The following is an 11,677-nucleotide window of genomic DNA, read 5'->3' on the forward strand; positions in this document are numbered from 1 at the left end:
TCTGAAGTATAATTTTTTATTGTTTTTATATTTTTCAATAAATTTATTTTGTTTGTACAAAATAAAAAAATAATTTTTAACGATACAATAGTCTTCGTTAGGCTTAACATCGACAAAAATTCAACGCAAAGCAACACGCAACAGAGAAAAATTTTAACATGGGATAGGTTAATATATTTTTTCGTACATAATCGATTATCCGAAATATCGATTTTCCAAACAACCCCAGTCCCCAATTGATTCGGATAAACGACGCTCTACTGTAATACCTTATTGCAATCGTTCAGCCAACAAAAAAGACAAGATTAAATTAATTCAACTTTCTTGAAACCATGTTGGTATTTTTTCCTTTGTTCAAACACAATATAGTGCAATCACTCAACCACTTGGCATTTTCATCATTAACTTTTATTCAGTTGATAATAATAAGTCAACTGAATAAAAGTTAATGACGAAAATGCCAAGTGGTCGAGTGACTGCACTACATCATGTTTAAACAAAGGAAGATTAAATTATTCACTAGAAAGTATGTAATTAATTTAATTTTAAAAGTTTTCCAGAATAAAATATATGGAAATTATTGGATTCTACAGATCATATGAATGAAAAATGCATAACAGGTTTCAGTTTCATTCTCTTCATTTCATCCAATATGATTATGTTCTGAATACATATCAAGGAATGAACACTTAACTAGATTAATTATAGTTCCTAATTATGTAGTAAGTGTCATATAACAGCAACTATTAAATTGTTTTTCAATATTGAGAATATATTTTAATTACAAAGATTTAAAGCCACCGCCAACAATTAAATTCTATCAAAGACCAACTAAATATGTTTATCAACAAATATATAATTTTTCTTGCAAAAAGACCAATGTATCTCGTGTATTTAGACAATATATAATGGAGAAAATAGATGAATAGATACAGTAAAAAATTTTATATTTGAAGAAATTTTTATAATAGTACTCTCAGTAAATATCATGAAATTAAATACTCAATTAAAATTTCTACCTTAATCTCTTGAATCTGTTGATCAAGTCCACCAATGTCGGCATAAGTCTCTTGTGGTGCCTTTTCTAATTTCATTACCGTAACCATTGGATCTGTATCATCAGATAATACTCCTACTACTGCATGAACCTAACACAATATTTTTTGAATTAATAAAAATCTTAAAATATTTTCGGTAAATTACTCTCTTAATCATTACAGAAAATAATTAAAATAAACAAACCTTATGGTTTAGTAATACAGAACACCCTGGTTCCAACTGGTCTTTATCAACAAAAGACAAAATACTAACGTAGTGTTCGCTACCGACAGAAGTCGACACGATGGCATGATTATCGTCAATAATTTCTTCTAACGTACCAACAGACATGGGAGTACCTCGCAAATCATCGACTTTTGAACGTTCTTCCTGAAAGATAAAAGTAAGTTTTTAATGAAATTTGTGGAGGTATACACCACAGTCATTGAACATAAAGTGTGATGCTTTGAATTAGGTGTTATAAATTTTTAACACCTAATTCAAAGTAGTGCACTTTATATTCAAGTTCTAGTGAAATTTAATGTTAGATTGAATTAGATTTTTATGATTTGACAGCACAAGTTAGCTATAAAATTTTACCTACAGTGATGAGAATCACTCCTCATTCTTAAACATTTAGGTCAGAAATGATTAACATTCTAATCTATCCTATTATAAATTATGAGGGTCAGAATCAGATCAAAATCTGAAAATAAGCAAATTCATTAAATACTTTATTTTCTTACTTCATGTTTTTCTTCTTGTGGTTTCAATCTTTCTTGATTTCTAAGAAACTCTTCTTCCATCAATAAATAATCCTTAATCCTTTCCAATTTTAATAATTTTAGACGACATCGGGTATGTGGCGTCACTAACATAAAAAGAAAAATTGCTCAAAAATTTTTATTTTCAAGAAACGAAATTTAATTATTCTTAATATCATTTTAATGATTCAATAATTCCAACATGATTTTTTTAAAATAATAATAACCTTTTTGTTCCAACAACATCAATTTCATCTATAAAAATAATCAAAGGAGAATGTTCATCTGCTACTCTAAATAATTCTCATACTAACTTTGTCAAAATTCGAAAAAAGTTATCTTACAACTGGGATGTGACTCGTTTTATAGTGCTTCACTATGTTTACATTTCCAAATATATTAATTTATGATTGCATTATCAAGTACAGAGGATCTACCAACTAACAAAGTCGGAATCAAAATTACCTACAATCAACATATCTATGCACCGGCACAAACTTTTCCAGATGCATAGTAACACACTGAAATATCTGCATATGTGTTCTTTGGCAAAGCAGATAACTCTCTGCTTAATTAAAGTTAGCTTCAAAGGAGATCAATCTGCTGGACATTGTTCACTTAACTTTCTGTAGTTCAAAAGACCATCAAATTGTTCCAAAACTAAACTAGTGGGAGTATCGTGTCTATACTGACAACATTATATGTGTGAGATCCGCAATTTTACAAATTTGTTGGAAATTTGAATTTGTCGAGGAATTTGTAAACAAATTTGACAGCAAAACAATCCCGGGAAGAATTAGAGCAGAGGTTACAATTAGTCATAACAATCCGATGGGAAAATTAACTCATAAGTGTCAACTTGGAACCGTAACATTGGACGAACACGTGATGCTTATTCTCACAACAAGGGGATAAAAGAGAAAGTCACCAGAAGCTCAGGGAAGCGATTAATCAGGACGTCAATCGGTAGTTGTGTGCATTTCATCTCCCGGACCTCCATAACCCGGACTGGACCCGAGAAGAGGAGAAGACACCAGTTGGAAACCCATCTGTGACAACAACCCATCCATATGAATGAAGTTCTCCACATCGACTCTCCAATATGCCTGAGAGGTATTTAAAAGGGGGATGAAACTTGTAAACTCGCTCTCCACATAAAGTGCATTAGAATAGGGAAATTGGGTCAAGCACATGTTTCGTAAGAATTTATTGTTCACATTCATAACTGCCTTTATTCACTTCAGTTTGTAATCGCATTTATCCATTTATAGATCTGTATCTTCTAGATTTAGTTTATAATAAATTTTACATTTTGTTATGTTAAAACCTGTCTTTCATTTGTCCATGGACCTCTGCTGACTTACCAACGCACTCCCCACTCGATTTGCCCTCCTAGCCATCCAACAACCTCAAGATCGGGTTTTACCAGCCTGTGCAGATTAAGTGGTCAGAATGGATTAACCCCTGACCCCCTGCTTATCTCACATATGTATAAATTGACAAGCAATGTGTGGAGCAAATGACACAAACAAGACTCCATTAAGTCAACTTTGTACCTGAATCTAATAAGCATCACAATTTTGGAGTTAAAAAAACACAGCATATTCACATTGTATATGAAGTACAAAAATTCTAGAATTCAAACCTTGAGGCAATTTGCTAGCAGCTTCCGGACCCTTCTGCCTTCGTTTCTTCTTTCCAACACGAGTAGGAACCGGAGGTTCATATTTTCTTTTCTTCTGTATTAATAAATATTAAAAGTCAATTTCCAAATTAAAAAATGTTTTTGGAATTTCTTCATTCCATTATCTAATAAATTTACTTCATTTGCTATTTTCTATGTTTTTAAAATATCACAAAAATTTTAAAATATTTACCATGACTATTTATAAAGCATTTTATATTAAGATATTATAAATGAAAGCTATTTTAAAAGGATAATTTTACATTAATTTAACAAAGAAATATACCTTATCATCCTTTTTATCACTCCCCGATCCTCCTCCACCGGGTCCTCCTCCAGACGATTGATTCTGTCCCTATACATTTAATAAAAATTATGAATATAGTTTCTTTATTAACTGGAGGCCTAAATATATTTTAATTTTATAATTATATTGTAAATTTTAATATTTTTGTATTAAATATTCCTTTAAAATTATGTCATTTATGATAATTAACAAACATTAATCTGTTAAATGCAGTAAACGTTATTGTATGCTTTTCAATTATATAAACAAAGTTTAAATTTCTTTCTTTATAAATTTAGCATAATTTAAAAATAGAGAGAAATTTAATTAACTATACACAAATATCTATTTTTATCAGACTAAAAAAAGTCAATGTCTGGCTCCAAATAATCTGCATTTATTTGAGATAGAAAAAAACACATTAATTGTTATTGAAATTAGAAATTTAATGATCGGTTTTCACGTACTTATCATATATTACAGATAGCGTTGACTTCCAATAGGTTTCTGTCCCACCATGTCAATCCTACGTCAAATTTCGTGCAAAAATATTATGCGCACACAAGTATATAATGAAAACAATAAATGAAAATTTTCAAAATGCTAATTGGCTTCATTTTTTTAAAAGTTTCCCATATAAATGTAAATATGCACAATAAATTAAAATATCTCAAAAGGACAACCATCATGAAATTTTTTTCTGTTTAAAAATACATCATCTTAAATTCTGTTTTCCTTGTATTAACAAAGAAGTCACAAACATATCAATCATTACCATATCTCTAAATTCAATATCTTCATGCTGATGGATAACTCAAACTAAGATTTGCACGGAGATACAAAATATGTGGAGATAAATGTTTCAGTTAGATACGTCATCTTCATTTTGTATAGTCATAATTAACCAGAGAGAATGGCCAGCTGTCGAAATAATCTTGAAGTCATATTTTGTCAGAAGCATATAAAGCAACTTGATTCACACAAGTTTACTTCTGGTCACTGCAGTGACCCTACAATACAGTGCAATTTAAACTGAATTTTTGCAGATCCTTGCATATTGCAATCAAAGTACATAAACAAAAATGCAATCAACAACAAATTGGCCGTACGTAAGAGTAAATTTTCACTACCAACACCGAAGTTTTAATCCACAGAATTTCATCACCCCTAGCTATGTCTATAATGTACTATACATAATTTTTTTTGTTTGTCAATGAATCTTCCGTGTTTGTTACAATGGATTGTTTTGACTGTGATTATGATATGGTCATAATCATGGAGTTTTGTGTGCAGTTTTTTAAGACTGTCTGGTGTATATTTTTGGTAGCTGAGTCTGTAATAGTTTGTTTTTTGTACATGTTTTCACATTTGCTATTTATGTTAGTGAAAGTAGTCAATTTGAACTAAAAGCTTTTTTTATATTTTAGTATTACACAAATGAAGCAATATGACCAAAAATATTTTGTCATTCATTAAAACTTTGTATCTTTCACATACATGTCAAAGATACAAATTTAAAAAGTTCTTAGTACAGTCAAACATTGGTGTTTGAACTTAATTTGTTCTTAATAGTTGTTCAAAAACTGATCTGTTCTAAATCAAAATAAATTTTCCCATAAGAAACAATATAAAATGAATTAATGTGTTCCTAACCCAAAACAAAGCCTTTTGTGTTTTTTTTTTTTACCTTTTTAGCTGTATTTCACACACAAAAATGCAATACAATTTTGATATTTGATAGTCCATAAAGACTTTCTAATACAAAAACCAAAGTTGCCAACCATTTACTTTTCAGATTGAGGAACTACCCTCGGAAACCATTGTAGTCTCTTAACCCAAGCTAAAAATCTCACTTTTTACAGATAACACGAGCAATTATTTATTCATATTTTTAATTTATTTCATTCAATGTGAAAGATTTTATAAATCCAAATCACATGCCAAAATTACCTTCTTTAGGCCTTAGGTCATAAGAAGTAGTTTTGTAATTTCTTTTACAGATAATTAACTTTTTATGTAACATTTATTATGTACAGATGCACTATTACTCTGTATTCTACTTTATACTGCCAGTAATCTATTTTCTATTTTCTACAAATTAGGAAAAGCCAATATCATAAACCTACTATTGCAACAAAGACAACAAAGACCAAATAAACACTTCAAAATGCCACCAATTCTGTCCATAATTTTTCTATGAATTTTTTTTTAATCTCTCGACCCACTCGTTCCAAAATCGACCCCATCCATAACCTAAAGTCAGCAAGCATAAGTACAGTACCTTTCAGATAATTTTGAATCCCAAACATCTAGAGACCAGAAGAAATATGCTGATCCCAAATCATCTGGCTTAATCCCCAAAGTATCCCAAGCAATACAATTCAAGCTCCAAACGAGACAGTCGGGATCTTATGAGAGCCATAGGAGCAAAGAAGTCAAATGAACTATGCCTCTATAAGCAACCCTTTGCAAGATACAGCCTCTCGAAATCAGGTCTGCAAGATCACAAGGTTGTGTTGCTCGCCAAAACCATTGCATTTAACTATTTATCCCAGGCGACCAAACCGGCTTCGAGTAGCCCACTCGACATTATATAATTTTGAGGGCACGAGAGCTTGTTCCATGTGGGCATCAAGGTGCTCACTATTGCCTGCACCAAAACACAAAATTACACGTGACGTGCCAATCAAGGCAAGTGTTGACAACATAGAGCACGAAGAATAGTCAATAGTACCAGTTCAAGATAAAAACTGTTTTTGGTCAGCAGAAGTCAATGCAATAATTATTTGTTATAGGTAGTGACAACCACGCCTATAGCATAACTTGCTCAGAAGCATGACAGCGACCGGAACCGCCGGCATCAGGTTCCACATTTGGAGACGAATATCTTACAAAGGGTCAGCCATCAGACTTTTCTCTTATCTTTGCCAATAAATACAGATAATAATGTCCGATCACCGTGCCATACCAACTGTTAAATGTGAGATAGACTTAGTGGAGCACGCAGCGCGACTGCCCATAGTGCCCGGAAGTAGGCTTTAAATTAAGGTGACCAGACGTCCCACTTTTGGCAGGACAATCCCAATTTTTAACAATTTGTCTCATGTACCACAGCATTTTAACAAGTCCCGAGTTTTGGAAAGATTAAGTTTTTGTCAATTATGTGTCATAAACTCACATCTTACGTTTAAGATTTGTAAAGATCATTTTGTATCAAGCCTATCAGTACCAAGGTGTGCGTGAGCATCAGAAATAAAGAATGCTGCACCGACCGACAGAAAGCAGTTTGGAGCACGCAGCTGCAACAACGGAGCAGAGCGTGTTCACGAGCTATTCAAACGAGCGAACATTTTGTTCGTTGCGTGTCACACGAACGCATTTTTTCTACCGTAAATAAAGTGTGGAGATCTGATAAATCACAATTAAGTGTCGAAACTTTGAAAGCCATATTATGCGTGAAATATAATTTAACAAATTCTTGCAAAAAATTTTATGACATTTTAAACAGCAGCAGCAATCTACTACAAAAATTCACTCAATTGAGAAATATGTGAAAGAATAGAGTTTTTAAAGATTTATAATAATTTTTAAAGATTTAAATAGTAAGCTTATATAAACTTATTATATTTGTAAATTTTACATATGTTGAAATTTAAAAAATATAATACAATTTTCGCATTCTTTGATAATAAAATTTTGTTGCTCTAGCACAGTTTTTTTCAACAAGACAACCACTCCTCCCATCAATTTTGTCCCGCTTCACCAATGTTAAAATCTGGTCACCTTATTTTAGGCAGATTTCGGGAGGCTGTACCCGGCAAAGGCTAACATCGAGGTAACTACTACTACACTCTACAGACGGGTGAAAATGCCAACAGCGTCATTCACATCTGCAATCTTACCAATGGTTGCATGTACCGGTACAGTACGGATATGGTTCCTTTGGGGTCCGTATTGATGGTCTACAATTTCTGAAGTGCGAAACCCCTTATTCCGAGCTCGAATCTTACCGTAAGGATAGAAAACAACATAAATAAACGAAAATAATTATTGTAATCCTTTTTTATTTTTTCTTAAAACAGTTAAATGGCTACGTTAACCCTTATTACAACGCGGAACATTTAACCCGTGTTAACCAATGACAACTAGGCCTAGCTACAATGAGTCGGCAAATATATTACGGAGCTGGCGACGTTTCGCAGGCTAAAACTGGATTCCGCTACAAATTTTAAGCTTTATTCTTAAATTAATCGACATTTTGTGCTACTGTTAATTTATATTTCTGCCAGTTTAAAAAGGAAAGAAAAAATCTTACCATTATATGTATACTATAATACTCTAAAGTACTGTAATCGTAAGTAACGACGACTCGTTCTCGCTAGCGGCGCCACCTGAAGTAATTGTAAAAATGTATAAATAAAATGTTTTTTCGTCACAATTTTTTCTTTTTAAATTAAATATTTTTACTTAAAAATTTATTTATGAAATATTAAATTTAAAAGTGCCGAATAATTTTTACGTTTTCTAAAAAAATTTAATTATTTTTCGATATCCGAGAGAAATTTTTTTTATTACATTTAAAAAAAATTATTTTTTATAAGTACGAAATCTTAAAGAAATAAGGTAGAATAATCGATGCATTATTTAGCAAATAATTTTAAAAATTAATAAATAATAAATCCATCGATTTTTGTACACAAAGAAACGTGCACTCGTTCCGATAGAAGCGAACGTTGACGTTGGCTTTTGTTTATTTTTGGAATTTTTCTTTAAAAAAAAAAATGGAAAATTGGTTGAAGAAACAAGACAAAAAGCACGAAATTAGATCGTTGGCTAAGAAATTAGATTACGAGAAAGGTTTAATTAACTATATGAGGAACGTTGAAGAGCATTTTGATGCTAAATTAATTAACAGACAGCTGCACCAAGGCAAAAGGCAACAAGAATATCATCGATCGCTGATTGACGAAGAGAAAAGGAAAGAGTGGCTGAGAGTGGAAAAAATTGAGGAAGAAAGAACGGCCGAAGAAATCCGACAAAAAGAATTAAATCGTTTGAGAGAAGAGAAACTGCGGCAGTTGTTGAGATTAAATTCTCCAGAGTTGAGAGAATTGGAGTCTAAACTGAGAACCGCATACGTGACGATGGTTAGGTTCGACCAGTTTGCCGATAAAGAAAGAACGAAGGCAGAAGAGGCGGCGGAGAAGGTTCTCGAAGGAAGACGTATCGAAGAACGGCATAAAAAATTCGAAGAAGAAGAGGCGAAGAAAGAACTGGACGAGTTAACCCACAAGAGGAACTATCGTAGCGAATTAGACGAGCAGTTGGAACGGAAGGAACAAAGTAGATTCGAGTCGTACCTGCAAATTTTACAAGAGAAGGCGCTTATCGATAATATTGTTAAGAAGGTAATCGACGAGGAGATTGCAGAAGTTCAGAAGAAATTGGAGAAAAAGAAAGAAATGTGGGAATGTATTAAAAACTTTAAAGAAGTGAAACAGAAAAGTAAAGAGGAAGAAAAGAAACAGTTAGAATTAGAAGAAGAAAATATTGAAAATTATTTAATTATCAAAGATTTGCGAGAAAAACAACTAGAAGAATTGAAAAAGTATAAATTAGAAGTTAGAGAAAGAGTCAAAGGTAAATTAAATGAACTTTTGGAAGAGCATTATCGAATTAGAAATTACGAAAATGAATTAAGAGAACGGTTGTCGATCGAAGAAAGAGCCGCACTAGAAAAGAAGACGGATCTGATCGACGCAGAAAGAAAGTTGAGGACGCGCTTAGAATTGCAGAAGGCGGAAGCTACGGAATTGAGATTAAAAGCCGAGAAACTCGAAAGTGAGAAACTGGAAGAACGGCTTTTCGCAGAACAGATGATGATAAAACTCGCCGAAGAAGACAAACTGGAGCTAATGAACGATAGAAAAAGGCGATTGAAACAACTCGAACATAAACGCATAATACAACAAATGATAGAAGAAGAGAAGCAAAAGAAAATGAAGGATAAAATATACGATATGCAAGTATATATTAAGGAGCAAGAAATGGAAAAATTACGTCGAGAAATTATCGAGAAAGAAAGACGACGCATGCTAGAAGAGACGGGAACAAAACTTCTCGGTTATCTTCCCAAAAATGTTATCAAAGATTACGAAGACTTAGAGAGACTGGGTGTCGACTTCAAGCACTTTTATTTAAGAAAACCTTCTTATTTTGACGATAACGTAGAAGCATAATTGGTTCGAGACAAATTTTTTGTTGTAATAAATTATCATTCCATATTTATTTTCACAAGACATTTTTATTTAAAACAAAGTAATTGATATATTGAAAATATTCTTATATGCAAATTTTAATTACATATACATTAGCAGTTATATTTTTATAAAATATATAAATATATCAAATATTCGAGCAGTCAAACATCTTTAAGAATGTTGCAGAAGCTACCAATTATTAATGGTAAATTACAAAAACAAATCAAAACAGTTTCAAATGTCGTGTCCGTAACAATTAACCTTTGAATCTTTCTGCGATATCAAAAATAATATTTTAGTTCTTTGGTCAGTTGAACCCCACTAAAATATTGTTAATTCTTAGATAATTTTTAGTGTGGAAATTTATAACATGGAAGAAACTGCTATAACTGATTACATAAATATCCAAATTAAATAGAATATTTTGTAATTATAAAACTAAAAATCAAAACAAAGCTATGTCAGTTATATAATGCTTTTTTGTGAATTTATATTTTGCAGCAGAATGTATTTCATCATAATTAACCACTACCCGATTTCAGCTTTTATGGGCTTACTTTCTTCTGTTTTATCATCTCCTCTCTTCCATTTTCTTGTCATCTGTTCTGTTATTCACTTTATCTATCCATTATCCTTCATTCTTCCAATGGGTCCTGTTCATCTTCTGTTTTCTTATCTTTGTCACAAGATCTTTTATTTTTGTATTCTCTCTTATCCATTCATTTTCATCTTTCTTAATCATATATTCATCAAATTTCTAGTAGTCTTTTTCTATCACAAGTATTTAATTACTTGAAATAAATGTAAACTGAGGCATATAGTTTCAAAAATGACAAAGTTTGTCTTTTAGAAATGTTGGCTAAGCGCACAATCTTATTCATTTTTTTGCTGTTTTCAATGATAATTGTTATAAATTCTAAACCAGACACAAAACAGAGATGAAAATTGGAGGTTGGTTTCAAATTCATCCACTAATCAAACTATACACCTCAATTATTTGTTAGGACTTGGTCCTCGTTTGCTAAATCACAAATTTAACCTTTGCTTCATCAGTTGTCTGTTTAAAAATTCCTTCTGCATATTATTATTATTAAATTTAAAATTAATGTTTTTTGTATATTTGATAAACAAATATTTTTATTAAATTCTTAATTACTATTCTCTTTTATTGAAACAAAATATTAATACAAACAAAAAATTTAATAGAAGTACCATTTTTCATTTTAATTACATAAAAATTTATATTTGAAATTACAATTCTTTTAAATAAATATATTAGCATTAATGCTCATTTTCTACATTTAGTTAAACAAAATTAAGTATTTTATAATTTGATTTTTCTATTCAATATACCCAGCGTGGGCAAATGCGGCTCTTTTTGAGTTACGTGCGGCTCTTGTCGAAAGTTTTCATTTCTGCTTTTTATTATTATTTTTGCAATTTTATTTTCACAATTTGATGAAAATATGTTTATTAAAAAAATTCAATATTTGTTTTATATTTATATTATATAATAAAATTGCGGTACAGAATAAAAAAGTACAGAACTGCGGCTCCCATGCATTTTGCAAAACCTACATTTTGGCTCCCACTGAACTCTTGCTTGCCCACCCCTGCAATATACCATTGATAACACAAAGTTAAA

At 31.4% G+C, this 11,677-nt stretch overlaps 2 protein-coding genes across 2 annotated transcripts in view; one reads left to right on the forward strand and one right to left on the reverse strand.

Moving 5' to 3' along the window:
* LOC111635401 (26S proteasome regulatory subunit 4-like) overlaps positions 1–8,163 on the reverse strand; it is a 20,034-nt gene extending 11,871 nt beyond the window's left edge. The window contains exons 1-6 of the mRNA XM_023380352.1: positions 8,088–8,163; positions 3,773–3,841; positions 3,448–3,541; positions 1,785–1,909; positions 1,243–1,428; positions 1,020–1,148 (exon numbers count right to left, since the gene is read on the reverse strand). Coding sequence (XP_023236120.1) covers positions 1,020–1,148; positions 1,243–1,428; positions 1,785–1,909; positions 3,448–3,541; positions 3,773–3,841; positions 8,088–8,090 — 606 coding nt within the window. The 5' untranslated portion in view covers positions 8,091–8,163. The remainder of the gene's footprint in view (positions 1–1,019; positions 1,149–1,242; positions 1,429–1,784; positions 1,910–3,447; positions 3,542–3,772; positions 3,842–8,087) is intronic.
* Positions 8,164–8,305: 142 nt separating this feature from the next.
* Positions 8,306–10,756, forward strand: LOC111635422 (meiosis-specific nuclear structural protein 1-like). The gene has a single exon (XM_023380380.1). It carries the CDS (start codon positions 8,554–8,556, stop codon positions 10,009–10,011), a length of 1,458 nt encoding a protein of 485 aa, XP_023236148.1. The 5' UTR covers positions 8,306–8,553; the 3' UTR covers positions 10,012–10,756.
* Positions 10,757–11,677: the final 921 nt, after the last annotated feature.

Source organism: Centruroides sculpturatus, unplaced genomic scaffold (genome assembly GCF_000671375.1).
Source record: "Centruroides sculpturatus isolate CEXI.00-Female unplaced genomic scaffold, Cexi_2.0 scaffold997, whole genome shotgun sequence".
NCBI classification, from domain to species: domain Eukaryota; kingdom Metazoa; phylum Arthropoda; class Arachnida; order Scorpiones; family Buthidae; genus Centruroides; species Centruroides sculpturatus.

Bases quoted from the DNA above. Each gene is read 5' to 3' on its own strand.
- LOC111635422 (XM_023380380.1), top strand. From the start codon at position 8,554: ATGGAAAATTGGTTGAAGAAACAAGACAAAAAGCACGAAATTAGATCG.